Here is a 17,938-nt window from a genome sequence, read left to right on the forward strand (position 1 = left end):
CAGGGAATCCAGCCTGTGGAAAATACTACAGTGCCAACCCTCAGCAGCCCTACAAGCTCAGGTAAAGCTGAGAATGATAACATAGTTGAGAATAACATATGGGGGGGTCATGAATGCCAGCTACCAATTATTAAACAAAACAAGCCCAAATGTAACAAAACACTGTTGATTATGCTTTAGTATAAGGCCTTCATATTATGATGCTATTGGGGATCCTGGGGAGCCCACCCGCACAAACAAGAACAGCCTTCTACATTGCAGTTGGGGAAAAGACATAAGGGTAACACTAACACAAGTCACTGGAGGTGGTAGGTGTGTGGGCACGGTTCCTAGTGGGAAGTGTCACCTATGTAATACCATGGAGAATGGAAAACAATCAACCGAGTGGCTAATCCCAGCCAACAACGCTAGGTGGGTTTGTTCGTGAGTGGGCGTAACTCCTTGTCTATCACTAAAACTCTTTAATGCATCTCGTGATTTTTGTATACAGGTGATAATTATACCAAGGATTCTATACCACCCTGAGGATTGTATGTATACCCAGCATACAGTGGCAAGTTATCATCTGGAAAGACGGGAACCATTCACGGCTCTAACTTTGGCCACCCTAATAATCCTGGGAGGAGCTGGAGTGGGGACCAGGGTAGCCTCATTGGTTAAACAAAATCAAGAATTTACTTCCTTACGCGTTGCTGTGGACGAGGACCTGACCCAAATTGAACAATCCGTCTCGGCCCTGGAAAATCTATCAGGTCACTTTCAGAGGTAGTGTTACAAAATCGTAGGGGATTAGATTTGGTATTTTTCAACAGGATGGGCTGTTTGCAGCCCTGAAAGAGGAATGCTGTGTGTATGCTGATCACACTGGAGTGGTAAGAGATACAATGGCAAGACCCAGGGAAGGGTTGGAAAAAAGGAAACGGGAGAATGAAGCCCGACAGAGCTGGTACGAATCTTGGTTTAATTATTCACCTTGGCTTACTACTTTATTATCAACAATAGCAGGACCTTTGTTGTTATTAATAATAGCACTAACTTTTGGACCATGTATTTTTAATAAATTGATTGCGATTGTAAAGGGATGTTTAGAAGCGGCACATCTAATGCTCATACATGCCAAATACGAGCCAATAAGTACCAACAAAGGAATCAAGGAAACATTAGTTCTTAGTAGCCAGGTATTGCAGAGATTCAATGAACAAAATGAGTAACTAAAAGAAAAAGGAGGGATTGTAATACACAATAAATGTTTGTTCATTGTCTTTTGTATTATAAAAACAAGGAGTTCTGTTTGAGGAACGGGAGTTGTGAAAACTTCCTGCTGAAGTAAGGAGCTGTATAATGCTTTGCTAGACACTATGAAAATTCTTTTGCTTAATGTAACAAAATCGAGAACCCCCTCCCCTTCTCTCCTTCTGCATCTCAGTAGCCTCTTTTGTTCAAAGGCACTGCTGCAAAGTTCATGTAACCATCTCCTGATAAGTTGCTAAACTAGTGTATCAACATCCTGCATTCCTGTCTCACGCTGGGCCAACATGACCAAATAAAAAAAAAAGAAGTTGAACCACAACGCGGAGGAAGACTACGGCCTTCATCTTCACGACCACCAGAGGGACAGAGACGACCCCCTAGCAACAGTGTGCGCAGTCGCAGAATATACCAGGATGTGCTGCGTAATCCCAGAATTACCAAGATATAAAAAGGGACCCTGGCGGGGGTGAGGTGCGCGCCGTTGGTGGAGCCGAGACTCCCCGGCCGCCCAGCACTGTTTTGCTTGCTGTTGCTTACTCAATAAATTCCTTTCTATTATTAATGCAATGCTCTCTGAAAATTAATTAAGGGGGCAACTTATAACAAGGAGGACAGGAGGAATTTCAGCATTAGCGTGGCTCATGTGAAGGGAGCTCACAGAACTGTGAGCTGCTTCAGCGCTGGATCCTTCCCAGAGGAGCTGCTCAGGGGCAGCTGCAAGGCCTGGTGCCCGTGAAGGGCAACGCAATCGGTTGCCATCTCAGGCTGCCCGCCAGCCACCCCACTTTCGCCACCAGCAGCACCAGCCATGCCCAAGCAGAGCTCCCCAGCGCCTGGGCTGACGAGGAGACTGGGAAGGCCCTGCGTGAGTGCTGCCCACAGGGCCGGGCTGAAGGGCAGCCCTCGTTACAGGGGGCCCAGCTGCGGGCTCGGGCTCCCGCAGCACACTTACGTGGTCAAAGAGTGGCAGGAGCTTCTCAGCCAGCTGCAGAGCCGGGCCACTGGCCTTCCTCCTCTCCACATGAGCCATCATGTTTCTCAGCACAAGCAGGGCCTTGAGCATGACGTCTGTGTTGGTGTCCTGCAGGGCCTCCGCGATGTCTGGCAGCACGACCTGAAGTTTTCTTGCCTGTAGGAAAGACACCATTTCCCTTCCATGAAGCAGTGAGAGACCACCCTGGGCAAAGGGCTCTGGTTCCTGAGCACCAGCCTCCTGCCTTGCTTCCTGGCAGCAGGGAGGGACGGGAGGGCAGAAGAGCAAAGGCCCAGGCTGCCAACATGGCTTTGCTTGACGATGGCCCACTCACCTTCTCAGGGCTCTGTGACACGGTGCAGAGCCCTTTCAGAACAATCAAGCGCATCTCTGGGCTTGGGTGCTTCAGGTAGCTCTGGAGGTGCACTGGGTTACCAAACTCCTCCTCAGAAATGTGATTCCGGGCCAGCATCTGCAAGAAAGAGCAGTGAGAGCCTGGCAGGGCCTGCAGGGCTCCCTGCAGCCTCTTCTTCTCCCACCTTTGGGCAGGGATGGGGCAGCGCCAGCTGGCACCAAAGAGGCACCAGGCGCGGGGAGCTACGGGGGCTTGCCGGCCCCAGGGACCATGCGTCCGTACGTCCTGCGGGAGCTGGCAGTTTGGGGGTAGATGGGCACAGGGCTGTGCCTGTGTGCCTGAAGGGGCACACGTAGCCCTGCTGGGAGCAAGGTTTCATCTGGGAACTCACAGCCAAGCGACGGATGCAGGTGTCTTCTTTTACTGCAGTGCACCAGTTGCACAGCGGCAAGTCTTCCATCATGATGTTTAAAACTTTCTTCAAGGTCTGCGGCATGGCCAGGATCACCTCCCACATGCCCAGGTCAGTGCTGCAAGCCCAGAATACTCTGTCAGTGAGGCTGCCTCAGCCGCAGGGCCACAAACTGGGCCAGCCCCAGAGGAGCCAGGCTGTCCTGCAGCCCCTGTGACTTGGGGAGCACTGAGGGCCCAGCCTGGGCAAGCAGGAGGGGGCTGAGCTGGTGTTCCCTGGGGGCAGGGGGACTCTGGGCTGCCTTGGACAGCTGGGCTGCTGCAGCCCTGGCTGGCCCAGTAGGGCTGGAACACATTGGTGGGAAGGAGGGCTGTGCTCCCTGGGGATGTCCTGCTCTTTGCCATGGCTCTGGCAAGCAGAGAGTCTCCAGGTGCATCTCCCAACATGGAACAAGCCCTCAAGGATGTCAAGGCCAGGACCTGTAACGTGGCGGAGAGAACTGCAGCAGGTTCTTGACTTCTTCCCTGGACATCTTGTTGGTCAGCTGGAGAAGCAGGGAGTCCAGGCAGTGCCCGCCGATGCCGTGTGGATGCTGTCCAGTTTTCTCCTGATGCACTCCATGATCGTTGGCACCTTGGGGGACAAAGTGGGAATGGTGTTGCCAGCAGACCGCAGCCATTTCCACAGCTGCCACTCAAACTTTGGCCCCTTCCATTGCTCTCTGCTGGCTTCAGGTGGCTTCTGGAGCCCAAGAGACCCCGATGTGCAAGGGAGGCAGAGAGGGAGGCAGGGAAGGAGAGAGGAACAAGACCTAAAAGAGCTCAAGGTGAGGGCAATAGCCACAGGCCACTTACATCTGTCAGCCAGTAGTCAGGGTCCTCCAAGGCTGCGTCCAGCACGCTGCAGGCCCCCTGCTTGTCATGGATGCTGGAGTCTGGTAAAGCTTCAAGGGCTGTGAGGACAATGTCCAGCTTCTCGGTATGGAAGAGGTGTCCTCCAAACCCCTGTGGGAAGAAGGAGGAGCGAAGACATGCCTCACTGAGTGTCCCAAGGGTGCTGCTTAGCTGAGCAGCAAGGGCAGCTCCGGAGAGAAGGCCCTCGGGGGAAGGGGTGAGGATGGGGCATATGGGGCCAGAGTGCTGGCCCTGCAGGTAACCAGGGCTTGCTGGTGGCCAGGAGGGCTGGAGCTGCTGCCGGGACACAGGGGAGCAGCCTTCGCATAGCCCCAGCCTGGGGACAAGAGGAACCCTCTCACCAGGGCGAGTGAGGCCATGCCAGCCCCACCGGTTCTGGACCCCTTTGCTCACACAAGATGCCTGCTGATGCTGCGGACAAGATCCCCAGCAAGGCCAGAGCTCATTACCTTGGCAATTTCACAGGGAGTTGATGTTATAGAAAATGGAAGTGTTGTATCCTCCAAATTCTTGTGTCTCTCTGCATCATTTTCCATGTCCTTTGTCAGTGAGCATGCTAAACAGGGGGAAACACCGAAGAGTCAGTAGGGAAGAGCATCTTTGCCAACAAGCTTGCCAAATGGTGAAAAGCACTTTCACTAGGAATGGTTGAGGAGGGAGGCTCAGACCCATGGCGAGGAGAGTGATGGGCAGGGATGTAAAGCACAAGGTGAGGAGTGCTGGGAGCAAGAGGGACCTCAGGGATGATGCAGAAGGAGGAGAAGCAATGGCGTTGGGTGCCGCGGGGGTAGCAGCGTGTCACAGACCCCCTTCTGCTCGGGGTCAGGATGTGCAGGAAGCCCCCTGACACCTGCTTGCAAGACGGCAGGGAGCAAACAGTCAGGGAGAATTCTGGAGGGCGTCACCATCCCTGGTGATGCACGGCTGGCTCTGCTGTTCACTCCTCGGGGAAGATGCGGTTTGGGAAGTGCTCATCAATTGATGGCTTAGACTGGGGGAGACCAGAAAGAGCGTGTTCCCTGTGTGCTACAGTAAGACAGTAACAAAACATAAAGTATAGAAGTTCATCCTGTCATTATTCAGCTTCTGCCTATGGACACACAATTACGCTTATTTAAAGCGGTATCACCTTGAAACCTAATCAGCATTTTAAAAAGGACTTTGTAGCAGTTATTGGCTTTTGTCCCGGAGGGCTGAGGTTTGTTTTGTTTTACATTCAGCATTTCCATTTCTAGCTTACATTCCCCTGTTGTTTTGCATGAGGAAAACGTGCAACTTTACAAAGTAGAATGGAAAGAGATGCTTTTTAGTCTAACTTTTCAGTTTTTCATAGGAGTTTAAAATGTGGTAGGTGCATAACACCAGAAGTACTGCTGCCAAAGTTACATTCAAACTCGTATTTCTTGGAGAAGCAGAAGAAGAAGTCCAGGGAGAAATAAATTTGCAAACATGCTCTTCATGCTCTCCTTTCCCAAGATTTCTCTGAGATATATCCCATCCTCTGTGGGTTTTGAGGTATGTGGTTCCCAGGAGTGAAAAGGAGGGCCAAACATCTCTCCTCTTGGATCTCAGCATGCCAGGGCTTTAGTGTACTGCCATGTACAGCTCCACTGGAAAAAGCGACTGCATGATGTAGACTGAGGAGCCCTCACAAATTAACTTGCTATCACAAAGTGATGCCCAGAAAAGGTGTACTTAAAAGCTAGGCTCATTATAGAATCACAACAAACCCCTCATGACTGGTGCAGTAGACAGTGAGGTAGAGGGCGAGCCCTGGAAAGACAGAAGAAAAGTAGCAGTGAGTTCTGGGTACCTTTGTGCACACAAAACAGAAAAACGCAGGCAGTGAAGTAATAGTGTTCCGTTACTAACGCCAGCAATAGATAATCGCAACAATTATCTATTAGATCATAGGTAATAATTAACAGATAATTGCGCAACTCCGGAAAACAATAAATAACTAATTCCCCTCAGAGAATGTCTTCTACATTTTTTATATTAAAAAGACTCCAGAGTTGTAATGGATTAAAATCCTACGGAAGTGAAAGAAATGGCATCAGCCACTAGTTCTGCAGAAGCTAAAAGTAATACTGATAGAGTTTAGATGGAAATTTTCACTTTGTGTGTTTAGTTTGGGGATTCTTTTTAAATCATTCATACCAGCAATTTAGTTCTTAAGGCTGTTTCTTTGAGATTAAGTGACAGGACTTCTGCTACTCTTTTCTTCTTGGAATGCTTCTTGATATTCTTACGTCAACCAGAACTTCTGTCTCTGTCGCAGATGTGAACAATGACCGTAGCTAAGAAGCCCAAATCTTCAAAGCCTAAAAAGCCCTCTTCAAGATGGTCTGGCAAATCCAAGAAACCAAGTACTAAAATACTGATGTCACGCACCGCAATCTGGGGCCGGTTACCGCCTGCAGAAGATTCAAGCCACGTCTCTGTGGCCCAAGGACGTGGAGGTGCTATTTACTGTAGATCATCTGAAAAATCTAAGGCTTTTGCCCCAAGAGATCTAAGTAAGTGTGCGCTTTATCCTGCCTCCATTTTCTTCAAAGCAAAAGTAGAAAATGCAGTTCTTACTTGTTGCACTGATAGAGAATGGGACTACTGTGAACAAAGACTTCAAAAGTGAATCCCCTAAGGCAACTGAAGTGACTGATGTTACAGAAATTAATTTTGATATATTTACAGTCAACAGAGAAATATGGGGAGCTTTTTGTAATGCACAGATTCCTCCATGTCTTTTCCGTTTTGCAAAGAAAAGTGTTTGATTGTTGCTATTCACAGCTTCCATTTTTCACAATTTTTTTGAATGATAACATTGCTCAGGAAAAGATCTGGTATCTATAGGGGTACTGTCATTCCTAGTTACTAGTTTTTACGTTTTTACCATATAATTTCAAGTCTAAATTTGTGGTTTAAGTTATAATAAGGAAAAAAACAGTAGTTGAGTTAATCGGGTTAAAGATTATAGATGGAGAGAAACTTGGCATTAGGTACTACAAACAGAATGGCAGTTAGCCTTGCCTTAGAAAAATTAAAATGGTTGACTAAAGTTGTTTTTTTTTTTTTCCCCAAAACATTGTGTTGACCAGCCAATTTGAATTTGGCGGTATTAAAGCTGTCTGCAATAAGCTTTTCTGGTTTGGATTGTAGTTAGCTCCTCTAGGTGCTCCTGCAGAATAGTATTTTTTTAAGTACCTTTCTTAGAAACAAACAAACAAAATCTCTTTTTAAATTTAACTTTCTTGCAGTCGTTAATGATGGAATTGCTCCACCACAGAGCATTCTTTTTCCACCTGAGAAGATTTGTATGGATTGGCGAGAAACACAAAGTGTTGGAGTTGGCCTGTACAATCTTGGCAACACATGTTTTCTTAATGCTACTCTACAGTGTTTGACCTACACACCCCCACTTGCCAATTACATGATTTCTCTTGAGCACGGCCAGTCATGTGAGTACTTTCTAACAGTATTTTGAATCTGTTGGACAGCTCTGAAGGTGAAAGAACAGCAGTGATTCTGTGAGACGAACTTATTTGCCTGATTTTACCTGTAGAAGCTGGCTTTGAGCACTGTATTAGCAGTGGGCTCCGAATAGCATATAGAGTGCAATTAATGCACCATGTTTGTTTGTTTAATTAATTAATTTATTTATTAAAGGATCATTTATTGCTTCATGGGAATAATGAAGTGCATTGGACAGTAATGCATTTAGTAGTAATTTTAGAGAGTAATACATTTTGCAGCCTGTGGAGTTCACATTCCTGTCAGCCTTTACAAATGCGACTTTGCAGTAGTCTTTTAGATTTCTCATCACAAAATGCATTTGAATACAGGCTTAGTGGATATTTTTATTCTGTAAAGTTGTGTGAAATGAAATGTTACAAGACTGTTGGGACATTGGCATCTTGGGAGAATAGAATGTAGCAAGGAGAGTGGATATTTTATCTATAGTTTAAATTTTACTTAGATGTTTGTTTGTAGTTATGGATATTTCGCTGGACTGGGATGCTTTCTTCTTTCACTCTTCAGGTTGTGAACAAGATTTTTGCATGATGTGCATGATGGAGACTCACATTAACCAGGCCCTGCATTGTACTGTTGATGCCATCGAGCCTACGCATGTTATCAGTAATCTCAGTCGTAAGTGGCTTCAGATGTGTTTCTTTTCGATAGCTTGTAATCTTCAAATAATTATTTGATGTGTATAAGTGGTTTTAACACTATAAAGAAGAGAGATTTTAGAAATACAAGAATGATTTCATTTTTAAATGAGGTAAATACTATCATCTTCTTATTTAGGAATAGGACAACATTTCCATTTTGGCAGTCAAGAAGACGCACACGAGTTCTTGCGCTATACTGTTGATGCTATGCAGGAAGCATGCTTGAACAGAAGCACCGAGTAAGCATAAACAAGTTCACTTTCATACATTCTCTAGCACCTTCTAGTCCTTTATTTACTATCAAAAATGATCTCTAGCACCTTTTAGTGCCTTATTTACTATCAGCAACGAAAGTCTACATCATCCTTAGTTTTCATCAAACTCTTTGAAGAGTTAACTCTGCGCCTTAAATCTTCTGAGGTCTGATTATAATTTATTTCCAGATTGGACAGATCTTCTCAAGCTACCACCATCATTCATCAAATATTTGGAGGATTTCTAAGATCGAGAGGTACTTTAAAAAATATTCCTGTCCTTAGAACTGATCTGTGTCTTTTGTCGGTAGTAAAGCAGTCTGTAGTTTGTCTAAAGTAGTATCTGTCAACAACTTGAATTTGGACAGTTAGTCTCCTTCACATAATGTTAAGCATTTATATTTTGCTTCCAGTGAAGTGCTTGAATTGCAAAGCAGTTTCAGATACGTATAAGGCATTTCTTGATATCACTTTGGATATAAAGGTAAGATGTTTTCTAAATATAATTCATGATGTTTAGGTACATGCATAACTTTCTAAATTAAACTCGTTTAACTTAAAAAAAAACAAACCACATATAATGTTAAAATGTAAGAGCTTGGTGGTGCTAAGGAAGTGGATTGGACTTTGTCCTTCTGTGGAACCCATGTAAATAGTCTCCACATTTGCATTGGGTTTAAGGGGAAAGAATTCTCTTTCTGCAAAAATTATAATGCTGTCATACTTCTTTGTTGTTCTACCTCAATATACATCTAATTGTTAGACTGATGAATTTCTCCCCAGTATTGATGACAAAGCACACTATAGATGCTGTCTAGGCTACAGGAAAAGTATTTGTTCCAAAGTCAAATGACTTCCAGGTGAGGTCAATGCTGAGCATGCTCTTTCTGCCTCCTTCTTCACAGTGCTCATAGTAGATCGCTTGAGTATGTTAGTAAGATTCTCTTATAAACTACTAGTACGTCTCTGGAATTTTGAATTTACAGTGACTTTACGCTCTTCTTTCTCGCTGCTTTAGGCAGTTTCGTCTGTTACCAGAGCTCTGGAACTCTTTGTGAAACCTGAAGAGCTGGATGGAGAGAATTGCTATAAATGTAGCGAGTAAGATTTTGACGAATTAGGTCTTAATCCTAGATGTCAGTTTTATATGTTGCATGACTCTGTTGGAGTACCTCTAAACTTTGGATCTACTTACAAGTTTTGTGGAATTTTATAAAACACTTGGATTTTTGTTTCTTTGGAGGGGGGAAGTCTTGTTCATAGGCATTCCCTATGGGTTTGCAATTCTCTGGCTTGTATTTTGCCATCAGAATTCAAAAAGAGATACTTTTGTTCTTTCTATTTATTAGCTCTCGACAGTACTTTTCTTGATGTAAACTGCCCAGTTTCCGTTGTTCTCTGAGCTAGTGGCTAATTTTCACTGCTTACACTGTAGGTGCTACCTTGGAGCAGGCAATGTATCAAACTGAACTATTTTGTTTCAAAGGATGGCAGGTGGTTTCAGTGTCTTTCCAGACAAGCTCAGTGCATGAAGACTTCCTACTGTTAAATGTCTCCCTCCTGTAGAATGACCATGTGCTTCTGTTGTATTTTTGATGTTGATAGTCGACCTATGTTGGAGATTATTTGCAATTTCTAGTCCTGGGGACCAAGGCTCTCTCGTTCCACTTTCAGTATTTGTATTTCCCTTGAAAGCTGAAAGAATGTATCCAGGATTGGAGTTCAAATAGCCACTTTTGTAGACCAAGAAATGGTACCTTGCCATCCAACCTGGTAATACCCTTTCATGAGAGATTCCTGTTCCCGCTATGCTCTGAATTGTTGGGAAAGTTTACCTTCTTCTCTGTATTAACAAACCTGACACGCAGTGCACGGGTTTATGAAAAGAAAAAAGACCAACCTATTATGCAAGTAAATATCATTCAAATAGCATAGGCATGCGTGAGACATTAAAACGAGTTTGTTTTGGGGGAGAAAAAAAAAGATGCCTTCAAACACTTATCTCTGCTTGTTTTTAAGGTGTAAAAAGATGGTTCCTGCATCCAAGAGATTTACCATACACTGTTCTTCCAAGGTTCTCACAATATCACTGAAAAGATTTGCAGATTTCACAGGTGGAAAGATCAACAAGGTATATTTACCACTGTAATGCAACTATATCATTGTGTAATGGGACATCCCCCAAAGCTGAAAGTTGTTAATATTTTCAGACAATAATTGTAGACTAACGACTATGGCTTATTCTTTCTCTTAATATCAATAAAGTTCCCCCTTGACAAGAAGCGTATGCTTTCCTCTGAGAAGGCTGATTCATCAGGAAACAGTTCTCTGCAACTTCTAGTCTTAAACATTGTTTATGGGAAGACTTATTTGTAGTGAATCAAGAAATATATTCTAGAAATATATTCTAGAACTAAATTCTAGTCTGTGTTTTTTTGGAAGTGTTTTTCTCTGGCTAGTCCACGAAGTACTCTGGGATAATTTTTCTATCTTCTTGGTGTCTCTTTAGGAGGTGAAATATCTGGAGTATTTGGACATAAGAGCCTACATGTTGCAGTCAATGGGAGAACCACTGCTCTATGCCTTATACGCGGTGCTGGTACATCACGGTGTCAACTGTCACTCAGGACACTATATATGCTATGTAAAGGTAGAAGTCAACAGCATTTCTAACAGGGTAAAGGTTGTGCTGGCAAACCAATTAAAGCGTGACTAGCAGCTACTGTTTCTAGGGAAAAAGATTTCATTATATTTTTATTTGACACGTATTTTGTTCCTATCCGTGATTTCATTCGGAAAACGTGCAATTCACCTAAAGAAATCATTGTCTTTATTTGCAGGCTGGTAATGGACTTTGGTATCAGATGAATGATGCTAAAGTAGTCCGTACAGACATTAAAATAGTTCTTGGTCAGCAAGCTTACATACTTTTTTATATCAGGTAATAACAAATCTTAAAATGTGTGCAGAAGAGATTTACTTTCCTGTTATTGATATTTTTCTGTTTTGCAAGTGTTTTTCTTGCTATCCCGGGAGAAGATTATTATTTGTCTAATTCAGTTCTGTCTAACCTGAAATTCTCTGTGTCGTTTATTATCTTTTGTTGCTTGGCCTTAAAGTGCAGCACTTGTGTAAATTGCTATCTATGTGTTATCTGTAGCTGGCTAATTTAGAGAAGGAGAGAAATGAAGGTCATCTGCGGTGTAAGAATGAATTATTGCTCTGAAAGTGATAGTCTTAGTAGGAAGACTGTTCTCTACTTTTCAGTTTGTAGTCTTGGCGAAGCCTTCTGTAGAGAAGGCTTCCATATCATATGAACTGTTCCTCTAAAATTATAGGATGGGATTTAATCCAAGAGTAGGCTGAAAGAAAAACTAAACTACAATCACTGCTCTTTTCTGAAGGCGCTATGATTTGACACTTGGAGAACGTGCGTTTTACTTGCCAGCACCATCTTATCCCTGTTCATTCCCTCCTGGTCAGCAGGGGGCTAATAGTAAGCAGGCTGGATTTATGGGACCACGACTTCTTCCTCATACGATTAAGGTACTTCAGGGAAGTGGGAGGGCAGATAACGGCACCAAACTGCTAGTGGGTTTGGGGTTTGGTGTGGGGTTTTTTGTTTGGTTTTTGGCATCTTAGTTTTGTTTTCCTTCCCACGCTGCAGCTTTCTTCACAGCCCTCATGCTACAGCCAGAGTCATTCAAACAGTGGTTACTGCTAAATTGTGCAGCCATGCGACTCCATTACTTTATACCTCCAAGACAGCTTTCTAAAGCACAGAGAGCTACGCTCTTTGACAATTTAAGCAGAGTGTACTAATAGTCAAATCATTTAAAAGAGGACTTGTTTTTCCTGTCGTCGTCACTTTAGCTAAGACAGGGAAAACTAATTGTCTTATTCCTGAGCACCAGAACAATTACTTCAGGCATTTCAGGGTATGTTTAAAGGGGAAAATAAATATATTTGGGAATAGCAGCAGGTAATGTTAAGTTGTTTGGCTGGTTTTCAAAGATGATGTTAATTTGATACCAATCTGCAGTAAACCAAAAGCAGGAATTGAATACGCTTATTGGACTTGCATTTATCTTTAAAGGGCAGTGTGTTTTTCTTTTTAGGTGTTAAGACCATTTGTAGAAACACTCAGTAGGAGAGTTTTGTGTTTCAAAATGTTAAATGCAGTGTTTGCGTTAATCCATCTTGCAATTTCTTCTTTTTAAATACAGAATTCAAGCCATTTAAATGGAAATGGATCCATAAAAGAGGACGCAAAGACCACTGGTGTCACCCTAAAAAGGCCATCTTCAGCACCACCAATGGCCTGTGTTCAAAACCAGGCAATTACCAGGCCTTCAATTACTGATACATCAAGAAAACAGAAGATCACCATCAGTATTCACAATAAATTGCCTGCTCGTCAGACTGTGTCACAGCCTGACTGTCTTAGCAGTGCTGTGGAGGATGAAGATCTCTACCAGGCTGTTCCTTCATCCACAATTACAAATTCAGTAATGCAAATGAAGCAAATGCAAACAAGCAAAAAAGTTTCTGATGAAATTTTTGTGGAGCCAACAGTGAATGAAAATCCTAAACTCAGCTCTGATAGCACAGTCCCTTACAATGCAGAATCTTCAGGAAAATCTGAGGAGGAGTCAAAGGGCTTATTTAAAAGGAATTGCAATGCAATGTCCTCTAATGGAATTTTGATTGGAAAGGTAGTCCGTACATTGCAGCATTCCAATTCTTCCTGTCAGAATGCTGACGAAGGAAGATCCCAGCATGAGCTGCCAAAAACCGATTCACTAAATGGTGCTATTAGGTTAGTTAATGAATCTAAAGAAAACGGACTGAAACTTGATGATTCCACTTGCCGAGTTGAACTTGATAAACCTTCTGAGATGTTATTTTCTAAAACAAATGGATTGCTTGAAACATAGATTTGCTCCATCGAGAATTTCTCACCTATGATGTATTCGGGAGTGTTTATTGTGTTCCTAATTCAGGTGAAATACTGAGAAAACACAACACAAATGTGATCGTAAGACTTAATTCCCATTAGAATTTGCAGACCTGAGCTTACATTAGAACTTGTCAACTTAAGCTCAACTGAGATAAAAATTCCTAAGTTTCATAAAGTAGATTTTGGGAGGTGAGTTGGGGTTATCTTTGAAGTGTAGGCAATGCATACAACTCAAAACGGTCTTGCTTACCATTTAATGGAGAAATTCTGACAAGACTAGTCCTCAGTACTACTAAAAATAGTATTTTTTTTTTCTGCTGACTTGTGCGTTTTAATTGCAGATGCCTGGAGCTATGCTTTCAGTCAATCGAGAAGTCATCATGGAGTCCCTCACAGCCAGCCAGCCGAACATCTTGTCAGAGGAAATGAGGTAAAATGAGCACAGTCTGATTAAGACAAGACTTTATGGAAGTTTGTTACAGTTTTATATGTCTACTAATAGTATTTAATGGAAGGATTTAAATTAGTACAATTCCATACTGTATGTCCAGTGTTAGGAACAGAACTAATGATCAGCACTGAGCATATCACTCTGATGCAGGTTGGTGCCTCAAGGAGAACTTGTGTTCCTTCACAGAATGTTTTTCCATTTTTCTCCACTGTCTGGAGAAACATTGGCTGTTCCCCGCTCGCCCCTATGCCTTTTTTCTCAGAGCAGCAGGTGGAAGGAGATAGATGCATTTGCTTTTTTAGTGCAATGGCTTCAGAAGCAAGAGGGGAAAAAACTCAGAGCATGGAAGTTGTTGAGCAAAAGCGTCACAAGCAGGAGTACTGGGAGGGAAGCAGGTACAGATCTTTACCTTGTGAAAGAAACAGCCCTGAGAATGGCAGAAGAGCAGTCAAATATTCAAAGTACAGATCTGGCAGCAGAGGAAGATCAGAACAAGGTAGCAATAGATATTACCAATCCAAAGGGGAAAGAAGTTGGAGCAGAGAAAGATACTATCGAGACAAAGCACAGAGATGGGAAAGATGTAGCTATTACAATGATTACTATTCACCTCATGGCGATGCAGCCTTTGACAAATCGACTGCAACTTACTACAGCAGGTCACGTAAGCTTTATCATTACAAAAGCGGATGGCCTCACGGTTTCCTCTTGAGAGAGGAAGATGTACGTTGCTTTAGCACACCCAGAGCAGACTTGCATCGTTGCTCGGTACCTCAGCAACATTCCGGAAGACATTCTCGTGAAAGACATGTGCTTCCACCTGTGTCAGCTCATTTGGAGAACTGTCGCCGGAAAAATGAAACAGAAGGAAACAGAAAAAGAAAATATACCTGTGCAGAAGGTAGTGAAAGTGAAATAGAAAGGAAAGACAGAAAGATAGAAAAGGAGCTTTTAGGTGGTGAAAAAAATGCAAAAATATCACAAGTTCTAGAAGAAAAAGAAGTCTAAGGATAAACATGGAGAGAATGATTCCAAGTAAGCAAGGATTCCAGCATACTCCGCATTTTTTATCCTAATTCTTTTCTGGGTGCTTCTCATGTCTTCCTTTTTTTTTTTTTTTTTTTTTTTCTGGTAGTTTCTAAGTTATTTAGATAGCATCAGCTGACTGGGGATCATGTTGTTAGGTTGATCGGTGAAGATAGGAAAGCTATTGCTGAATTGTGTCAGAGCACTAGCTTTGGACCACATAGTTCGAATCACATCCATACACCATTCCGGATTAGGTTAAAAGTTTTTTTCTGCTTGCACGTATTCCAGAGCTAGCCACTGTTAATGATCTGTGTACAAACCAGGACCTATGGTCCTTCAATCTGACGGCTTAAGTTTGCTGCATCTAAAGTAAGTTGCGTGTGCACAAAGCACCACAAAATAGCTGACATGCTGCAAATCATCACCTGTGGTAAAATAAATAAAGTTTCATATAGGCAACAAGTGCCACATCTTTTTTTTTCTCTTTTTAACTTGCATGTTTCTTTCAGACTTCACGATTTGTGTTTCTGTGCGCTCCACTTTGACAATGCCAATCGCAAGCGTAAAAAAAGAAGAAAAAGGAGAAGAAAAAGAAGAAAAAGGAGAAGAAAAAGAAGAAAAAGGAGAAACACCAGGAAAGTGAAAGGCTCCTTGGAACACTTAGATCCTCGTATCCAGAAGATAACGCGGGAGAAGAAGGAAGAATCCCATCCTCCAGATGGCTCTTCATGTGAGCAATGCAGAAGCAAGGACAGTAAACAACCTTACAAGGAAAGGAAGCCTTCCAGTGCAGGTGAAAGCAAGACATACAGCTCCATCGCATCCAATGACTATATTAAAGGTAAGTGGCTGCAGCGTGTTTGAGGAATTCCATTTATATTAATGTAGAGATTATTTCAAATAGGCTGCACCGATGGGCTGAGGTCAACTGCATGAAGTTTAACAAGGCCAAGTGCTGGGTCCTCCACCTGGGGCACAATAACCCCAAGCAGAGCTACAGGCTGGGAGATGAGTGGTTGGAGAGCTGCCAGGCAGAGAAGGACCTGGGAGTGATGGTTGATAGTCAGCTGAATATGAGCCAGCAGTGTGCTCAGGTGGCCAAGAAGGCCAACAGCATCCTGGCTTGCATAAGAAACAGTGTGGCCAGCAGGGCTAGGGAGGTGATCATCCCCCTGTACTCGGCTCTGGTGAGGCCGCACCTCGAGTACTGTGTTCAGTTTTGGGCCCCTCGCTACAAGAAGGACATGGAGGTACTTGAGCGGGTCCAGAGAAGGGCGACGAAGCTGGTGAGGGGCCTGGAGAACAAGTCCTACGAGGAGCGGCTGAGGGAGCTGGGCTTGTTCAGCCTGGAGAAAAGGAGGCTCAGGGGCGACCTTATTGCTCTCTACAGATACCTTAAAGGAGGCTGTAGCGAGGTGGGGGTTGGTCTATTCTCCCACGTGCCTGGTGACAGGACGAGGGGGAATGGGCTAAAGTTGCGCCAGGGGAGTTTTAGTTTGGATGTTAGGAAGAACTTCTTTACTGAAAGGGTTGTTAGACATTGGAACAGGCTGCCCAGGGAAGTGGTGGAGTCACCATCCCTGGAAGTCTTTAAAAGACGTTTAGGTGTAGAGCTTAGGGATATGGTTTAGTGGGGACTGTTAGCGTTAGGTCAGAGGTTGGACTCGATGATCTTGAGGTCTCTTCCAACCTAGAAATTCTGTGATTCTGTGGTATGACTTAACAGTCTGCAGATTTATTATCAAATCAAAAAAAAAAAAAAGACTTGGTAGACTATTTTTTTCCCAGTTTTGAATGACCACTAGGAAAGAAGGCCTGAAATAAAGAGGTTAAAAGCAAATAGTTTTCATTTGGTTTGATGATTAAGTGGCAAATGAGGAAGAGTTGCAAGATACCTTATTAAATTCAGTCCACCCAAGTAGGAAATGTAAATGTGGACAGCTGTATCTTGGCAAAGAAGATAGTAGGGAGCAAGGAGGTTTAGCAGTCAGGATGGAAGGTGATGCCATGAGGCTTAAAGGCTAGTAATGTTCTAGTGAAACCCAGCCTTCCTAAGGAAACCTGCCTGAATAATTCCTGTGAATAACATACTCTGTTCAGCTCTTTCCTAACATAGAAACGGTGCTGACTGCTTCTTCAGAGTAACATAAGTTAGTGATACGACTGAAATAGTTTTGGTTCAGATGTAGATCTGATTTCTCCTAAGCACGCTGAATTCACAGCTGTTGATCCTCCAGAGGAGGCTTTGCAATTGAACACCTGGAGAATAGGTAAATTTCCCGCTGTTGTTCTCCTCTCCTCTTGTTTTGTTTTGTTTTGTTTTCCTAGTAGCATAGGCTTAAGACTCTGAAGAAACAGGCTGCTTTTTTTCATTTCCAACACTGGCTGTTCCTCCTCAGCCCCGCCTTTTATTTTTTCAATCATAGGATATGTGAATGTAAATTCTTGGGCGAGAGGTAGAAAACTCTGTTTCAACTGGTGTTTTTTCAGCTATGTGGGGAGAACAAATAGAGTGTTTTTGAATATTCTGGCTCTTATTCAGAGCAGCATGTGGAGGGAGACAGATGCGTTTGCTTTTTTAGTGCAATGGCTTCAGAAGCAAGAGGGTTAAAAACACTTTCTCTGGGAGCTGCAGAAGGTGTCCTAATCACCGGAGAGGTTTCTAAATGGCATATCTTTGAGAGTGTGCATATCTTTGAGAGGAACAGGCCCATACCACTGGGCCTGTTCAGCCTGGAGAAGAGGAGGCTGAGGGGAGACCTCATCACAGTCTACAACTTCCTCGTAAGGGGGTGTCGAGAGGCAGGAGACCTTTTCTCCATTAACACTAGTGACAGGACCCGCGGGAACGGGGTTAAGTTGAGGCAGGGGAAATTTAGGCTTGACGTCAGGAGGGGGTTCTTCACAGAGAGGGTGGTTGCACACTGGAACAGGCTCCCCAGGGAAGTGGTCACTGCACTGAGCCTGTCTGAATTTAAGAAGAGATTAGACTGTGCACTTAGTCACATGGTCTGAACTTTTGGGTTGACCTGTGCGGTGTCAAGAGTTGGACTTGATGATCCTTAAGGGTCCCTTCCAACTCAGGATATTCTATGATTCTATGATTCTATGTGTTACTGTAGTCCGGAGGTTTTTGTTTGTTTGTTTGACTTTGGAAGGTTTTACTC

At 43.6% G+C, this 17,938-nt stretch overlaps 1 protein-coding gene across 1 annotated transcript; it reads left to right on the forward strand.

The window, feature by feature from the left end:
• Window positions 1-7,966: 7,966 nt before the first annotated feature.
• LOC311220545 (ubiquitin carboxyl-terminal hydrolase 42-like) lies at window positions 7,967-13,268 on the forward strand (the record flags this gene model as incomplete). The annotated part of the gene is made up of 10 exons (XM_084304106.1): window positions 7,967-8,054; window positions 8,214-8,316; window positions 8,521-8,588; window positions 8,745-8,815; window positions 9,350-9,432; window positions 10,351-10,462; window positions 10,841-10,981; window positions 11,172-11,272; window positions 11,736-11,877; window positions 12,558-13,268. 10 exons carry the CDS (start codon window positions 7,967-7,969, stop codon window positions 13,266-13,268), a joined length of 1,620 nt encoding a protein of 539 aa, XP_084160232.1.
• Window positions 13,269-17,938: the final 4,670 nt, after the last annotated feature.

The sequence above is a fragment of the Netta rufina genome (genome assembly GCF_964035555.1).
Source record: "Netta rufina genome assembly, chromosome: 33".
NCBI classification, from domain to species: domain Eukaryota; kingdom Metazoa; phylum Chordata; class Aves; order Anseriformes; family Anatidae; genus Netta; species Netta rufina.